The sequence below is a fragment of the Prunus dulcis genome, unplaced genomic scaffold (genome assembly GCF_902201215.1).
Source record: "Prunus dulcis unplaced genomic scaffold, ALMONDv2, whole genome shotgun sequence".
In the NCBI taxonomy this organism is placed as follows: domain Eukaryota; kingdom Viridiplantae; phylum Streptophyta; class Magnoliopsida; order Rosales; family Rosaceae; genus Prunus; species Prunus dulcis.
The window spans coordinates 1-6,609 of NW_023010463.1; the positions used below are offsets into that span (position 1 = coordinate 1).

A 6,609-nucleotide genomic window follows, 5' to 3' on the forward strand; every position below is an offset into this window, starting at 1 on the left:
CAATCAGCCAAGTTCAACAAGAAGTAAGATGGTCAACCAAAGACCACTTATTGAAAGAAAATAACAAAGTTCAAAAATAGCAAAAATGGACTACAACTGCTAGGGAACTTCAGCAGGCGACCCTTAGCCGATCACATCCTCAACTGTGCTGACAACAGCCTCATTCTGCCCAACTGGCACAACTTGCTCAACCGCCTCGGCTGCCTGCTCCTTCGCATCTGCCTTAGCCTCATCAGTTGACCCACCTTGGCGTTTGTCTTCCTCAATTGCCGCTTCATCTGCTATCTGCTCTCCAACTGCTTCTGCGTCCACTTGCTCACTCTGAGCGGGGGGCAGGTCAAGACCAGACTGCTCACCGTCATCATCTTCGAGAGGGCAGCAAGGAGAAGCACATTCTGGCAATCCAGGTATCCCAGCTTGTACACGTTAGCAGCAATCGCCAGTTTGGATGCCTCCGTGGCTTCCACATGGGTGTCAAACTTGACCAGCAGTTTGTCACGATCCTGGGCCAAAGCAGCATGCTTATGTTTGAGGCAGAAGTAGGCTTCCTTGCGTTCGAGCAGGGTAGCCATAAGAGACTTGAGTTCACCATCCTTTTGGCCAATAGAACTCTTGAGCACAAACAAACTCTCCTTCATCTCAGAAATCCTCGCGTCATGGCGAATCCACTCGTTCGAGAGCTTGTCAGTCAGGTCGGCATTTTTCTTCACCAGCTCGTCAAGCAGGGCAGAAGAGGGGGCAACATCAAGCGAGTTCCGCATGGCCCCAACAGCAAAAACCATTCCTTTTTGAAGATGATACCTGGCAGCTTCTTCTTGCTTATCCAAAGGAAGGTTCGAGAAAGCACAAAAGTCGCCGGCTCGATACACGTGATCAGCTAGCTTAGCACAAGCAGCCGGACTTGACAGAAAGCCTGTTTTCAGCAGATCAGACACAGGCTCGCCCCCAGCAGAGCTATCACCAATTCCAGGACCAGCAGTTCGCGCGATTGGAGAACTCTTCGCTTGAGTAGACGACTCCTTAGCTCTTTTGGCTGCAACTTGCAACATTGAGTCAGCCCCGCGCTTGACTGTTCGTGGCCCCGCAGATGAGTCATGGTTGTAAGGCAGAGGTACGGTCCTCTCAGCTTGATTCCCAGATCGGCACAGACGACCCAAACCTTGCTTCCTAGCAGCTTCTTTACATGGCAGATCACGGGTCTTAGGCAGTTCGGGCAGAGACTTGAGCAGAATATCCCAGACCTTATGCATGCTATTGACTTTCTTGTTGTTCGCGTTGATGAAGCACTTGATCTCGGTAGATGAAAAAGGAGCAACTCCCATGGGGATCTTTTTAGCACATTAGACCCCCTATTAAAGAAGACTTGCTAGTGGCAGAAGGAGGAAGTTCGGTCGAGGACTCCACCTGCTCAGCTAGCAGATCATCTAGGCCCTAGCTATACAGCTTCCATCTTCCAACATCTCCGGCAGGAGGCAAACCACCAACCTCATTTCGATGTTTGCTCAGCAACCAGTGCCATTCAAGGAACCTGATAGGGATGTTCAGAGCTTACTGAAACTTGGTCATGTTCGGGCCGAGATCGAGTTTCTTGCAGATGTCATTCTCTGCAAGCAGAAGATGGAAGTTAGCCAGATACACAACAAAGAATTCCATGGCAACTGTAGCAGATCAAAAGGATGCAACTTACCATCACAGTAGGTGAGAAGAACGAGCGGACCGTCGCCAACCTTCTCTTCCTATCTGCCGCTGACTTTCAGCAAGTTCATGCTTCGCACATGATCGCCTTGACTCATATTGATCCTAGTTCGTGGCACAAAAAGAAGAAGGAATTGAAGCAATTTGGATCAACCACAAAAAAGACGACCCAAACTGCCACCTACTCCAGCGGCAGATAGCGCACCTCCAGCCCAGTTACAGCTGGACAACCCAAGTAAAAAGCCTGCTCCACGCAGGAGTCCAATTCAAAGAAGGAAGCCCAGTTGCAGTTGGATGGCCCAACGGGTAATCCACATCTCCTACATGCCGCCACACGCCATGCAGAAGCTGGGGGGCATTTGTGGGAACCTAATTAAATCAAAACCCTAGGTCAAATAATTCCTTCCATTTGGGGATTATTTGACCTAATTGGGAATTATTCAATTTAATTGGGGATTACCCAATTAAATAGAATATTACCTAATTGGGTCGAGAATTGATTTGATTCCTACCCCAATTCCGAATTAAATGAGGAGTTGCCTAAATTGAATCAGGATTGATTTGATACCTACTACAATTAGGGATTTGATCTACCCTAATTAATCAAATCCCTAATTAATCAAATCAATTCCAAAAAGGGGAGGAATAATTCCCTTCCATCTACGGAATTATTCCTCTGAAACCCTAGCCTCCGAGACCACTATAAAAGCATAGCCACACACAATGGTTGAGGAACGCCTAAATTCCTACTAAAACTCCGCAGAAATTATTTCTCAAAAACCCTAGCCACCTCCTCTCTTTCTCTCTCTCACACAAGGCTCCGGCCACCACACACGGCTCCGGCCACCCGGTTTTCCTTGAATTACCCTACATAACTTAGGCATCGGAGGGCCTTTGGCCAACACCCCTCGGGTGTGGTCCTTTTACTCCGATCTGTTTTGCAGGGAGAAAGAGAGGCGGAGAAGACGAAGGAATCTTGGGCGAATATTCTCGTTGGGAAATTTGCTCCCACACTTTGCATATGGTTTTGTTGAGAAATATCAAGACCGTGGGTTTTTGGTTGCCTGATGTTATTGTAGATGTGAAGAATAGTTCTTTCCAGACTCTGTCAACTGCAAACCAAGTACCTTCAAAAGGCCTCCAGAAAGGCTATTTTGCAGTCTAATTAAGTTGGCAAGAGCCAATGAAAGGGTTTGTGATTCCCGTTTCAGAATTGAACCACCCTACATTCCAATATTTTTTGAGTTGAACTGAAGAAGAATTTGGATACGATCATCCAATGGTGGCATCACAATCCCCTGCAGCGAAGGCACATTTACCGTCTCATATATATGCATATGTATATAAAAGCTTGTATATTAATTATATATAATTGGAGAGTTTTCTACACATTAGATAGAGCATATTCTTTTTTTAAGTTGGCTCACCTCTTGCAATAGAGGTTTTGCTTTCGACAAGACTATCTTCACTTCCTAAAATCATATATATGTTTGAGACCTTCTGACTGGGGTAGTGTATCTATACATTACATTAGCATAATTAAACGGTTTGATGGATATATTTAGAGAGGATGCTGTTCTATGTGTGTGCATGTTCTGCATTAAATACTCCATGCAGGAATCTGTGGTCATCAGCAGCTCGAATCATTGTCAGGAATTTGGCTGTCGTGTACATGGGTAGCTAAAAACGAAATCAAGCTTACTACAATTGAACCGCTATGGTATTCTGGATTTGCCTAGTTGTGGACGGAAAAGTCTCCAATTATTAAGCTGCTTTAGCATACTAATCTCTTAATACAGAGAGAAGTTTGTGACCATATGTATCTCTTATCCATTTCTTTCTTTCTTTCTTTCTTCTAATAAAATTTCCTCGATCCTATGGCCGAGGTTGGTCACCAATATATATATATATATATATGTATCTTGGCAAGACCAAATCAAAATAAATTCTGCAGGTGATTAGTCTCTGCATATGAAGCCTGGCCTAATTTAGTTTACTGAAACTCCAGGAAATGGCATTAAGTTCAGGATTTGATTGTTTTAATAGATAAATAAAAAGAGAGATTCTGCTCCAGTACTACTATTAGAGACTTGGTCTGTCAAATATTCCATTATTTACTTGTGTGCAAATCTGCTGCCTATGGAATTACTTAGATTAGTTAGTAAGCTAATGATAAAATCAAGAATAATGAATGAGAGAACTGTAAGCAATTCTGTTAAGATGAAAATATTCTAATCTCAAGTTTCCTTGCAGGACAACAGAGTACATGGGGGTGAAAATAAATGTCTTGCCATCTTTCAAATTCAAAGTAATATAGGTCATTATATTCTTCTAAAAATACATGTCAGGGAATTTATGTCCACTAGGCTGGCAATTTTCTCCTCAGCTCACTAGCATTTGAAGTTCTAATTGGTGATTGCTAAAGGCCGCTCCCATCAAAGGATATCATCATGTCACTGGAAGATAGACCTTTCAAGTTAGCTGGGTAGACAAGTGCTCCTTTGTACACCTGCAACCTCCGGTGTGAAAATTGTGTATATATATGGAGGCTCGCTTCTGCTCATACACTGAAGCTGGAGGTGCGATCAAGGAAGGCATCTTCACTGCATGGGATTGTAATACCTCCCATTGGATGATCATACCCAAATTCTTCTTCTGCTAGACTTAACAAATCTTGAAAAGAGGACTGGTTCAAGTATGATACTGGGATCACAAACCTCTTCTTCTTGCTCTCCCCAACATAGACTGCAAAATAGCCTTTAGGGACATCTAAGGACTTTGAAGGTGTTTGGTTTTTCTTAGCATGTACAATACTAGGCAACCGGAAACCCATGGTTTTGAAATTTTCTTGAAATAAATACCAAGAAGGAAGTTTTCAAACAGAGAAAGCTTTGATATGCTTGGTAATGAGATGGCTGGTATTGCTGTGCTACGAAGCTGATTATTTATGTGTATATATAGATGAAATGGTATGGTGAAGAACAGCTGTTACATAAAATGATTAGTGATGAAGATGGATCCCAAGTGAGAGACATTAGCTCATGGAGTATCACATGGATATGTCTTCCAACTAATCAAGAGAGACTCATGAGATAATTTCTATAACGGAGGAATATCATGTCCCGCCTAATTAAAATCTGAAATACTGGGGTACGTACCCGGTGCAAAAATCACAAAATGCAAGCTGCCAGCTATGTGATAGTCACAATGTATTCCTGCAGTGATTTGGAGACAAGAACTTTAAAGGTTATGATAGCTGAATTGGGAGCAGATAAACACCCACCATGTGGTTTTGTTCTATGAAAGATCAAATTCCAGCAAGAAATCCCTAGTTTATAAAGTAGGTACGTACCATTTTCTTCAGTCAATTCAGAAATTGGCACTATCTCTCAGATCACTTTACTTATGGTGTGTGTTGCAAAGTAGCCTGTGGTTAGGAAAATTAATTGCTATGAGAGAGTTGATCCACAAGTTAGTACTGGGTCTACTTGGTCTCAAGCATGTCTTTGATCTGCTAAAGGCTTACACTTTACATAGGATATACATATATTTAATTAGTCTTTAATTACTTCGGTTGCTCTTTGCAGCTATTAAGAGAGGTAGGACATGATGTTTCTTCATTTTGGGCATTGTCTTGTGAGTTTTTCACTAAGACATTAGTCCATGCGATACTCCATGAGCTAATGTCTCTCACTAATTACGTCCGTCCTGATGTCTCATCACCAATCATTTTAGGTAACAGATTGTTTTCAGTGTACTAACTCATCTATTTATACACATATGATCAGATTGAGGAACAAAGCAAAACGAGTCTTTCATTGATCACACATATTCAAAGATTTCTCTGTTTTGCAATTTATTTGAAATCTTCATTTTCGTTCTCTTGTCATTGAGAAATTTCAAAACCATGGGTTTCCGGTTGCCTGGTTTTCTACATGTTAAGAAAAATCTTCTTCAGTCTTTACCAACTTCAAACCAAGTACATTCAAAGGCCTTAGATGTCCCTAAAGGCTATTTTGCAGTCTATGTTGGGGAGAGCCAGAAGAAGAGGGTTGTCATTCCAGTGTCATACTTGAACCACCCTTCTTTCCAAGATTTGTTAAGTCAAGCTGAAGAAGAAATTGGATATTGTGGGAGTAAATTTCCCCCAAAAGAATATTCGCCAAAAGATTCCTTCGTCTTCTCCGCCTCTCTTTCTCCCTGCAAAACAGATCGGAGTAAAAGGACCACACCCGGGGGTGTTGGCCAAAGCCCCTCCGATGCCTAAGTTAGGTAGGGTAATTCAAGGAAAACCGGGTGGCCGGAGCCGTGTGTGGTGGCCGGAGCCTTGTGTGAGAGAGAGAAAGAGAGGAGGTTGCTAGGGGTTTTAAGAAATAACTTATGCAGAGTTTGAGTAGGAATTCTGACGTACCTCAACCATTGTGTGTGGCTATGCTTTTATAGAGGTCTCGGAGGCTAGGGTTTCAGAGGTTGGGGGAGTTGGTGTGGTTGGTGAGGTTGGTGTGGTTGGTGGAGTTGGTGTGGTTGGTGGGGTTGGTGCATTTAGGAATTATTGATTAACCAAATCCCTAATTAAATTGGGGATCAAGTAACCCCCAATTTGATTAGGTAATTCCCAATTAGGTTAGGTAACTCCTAATTAGGTCAAATAATTCCCAAATTGATTGGCCTAATTAATTGACCTAGGGTTTTGATTTAATTAGGTTCCCACAAATGCCCCCCAGCTTCTGCATGGCGCGTGGCGGCATGTAGGAGATGTAAATTATCGGTTTGGTCTCCCAGCTGTAACTGGGCTTCCTTCGTGGACTTGGGCTCTCGCGTAGAGGAGGCTTTTTACTCGGGCTGTCCAGCTGTAACTAGGCTGGAGGTGCGCGATCTGCCGCTGGAGCAGGTGGCAGTTTGGGTCGTCTTTTT

The 6,609-nt window shown here is 43.0% G+C and overlaps 1 protein-coding gene across 1 annotated transcript; it reads right to left on the reverse strand.

The window, feature by feature from the left end:
* Positions 1 to 3,922: 3,922 nt before the first annotated feature.
* Positions 3,923 to 4,600, reverse strand: LOC117613650 (auxin-induced protein 15A-like). The gene has a single exon (XM_034342242.1). The coding sequence runs from the start codon at positions 4,526 to 4,528 to the stop codon at positions 4,256 to 4,258; it is 273 nt and encodes a 90-aa protein (XP_034198133.1). The 5' UTR covers positions 4,529 to 4,600; the 3' UTR covers positions 3,923 to 4,255.
* Positions 4,601 to 6,609: the final 2,009 nt, after the last annotated feature.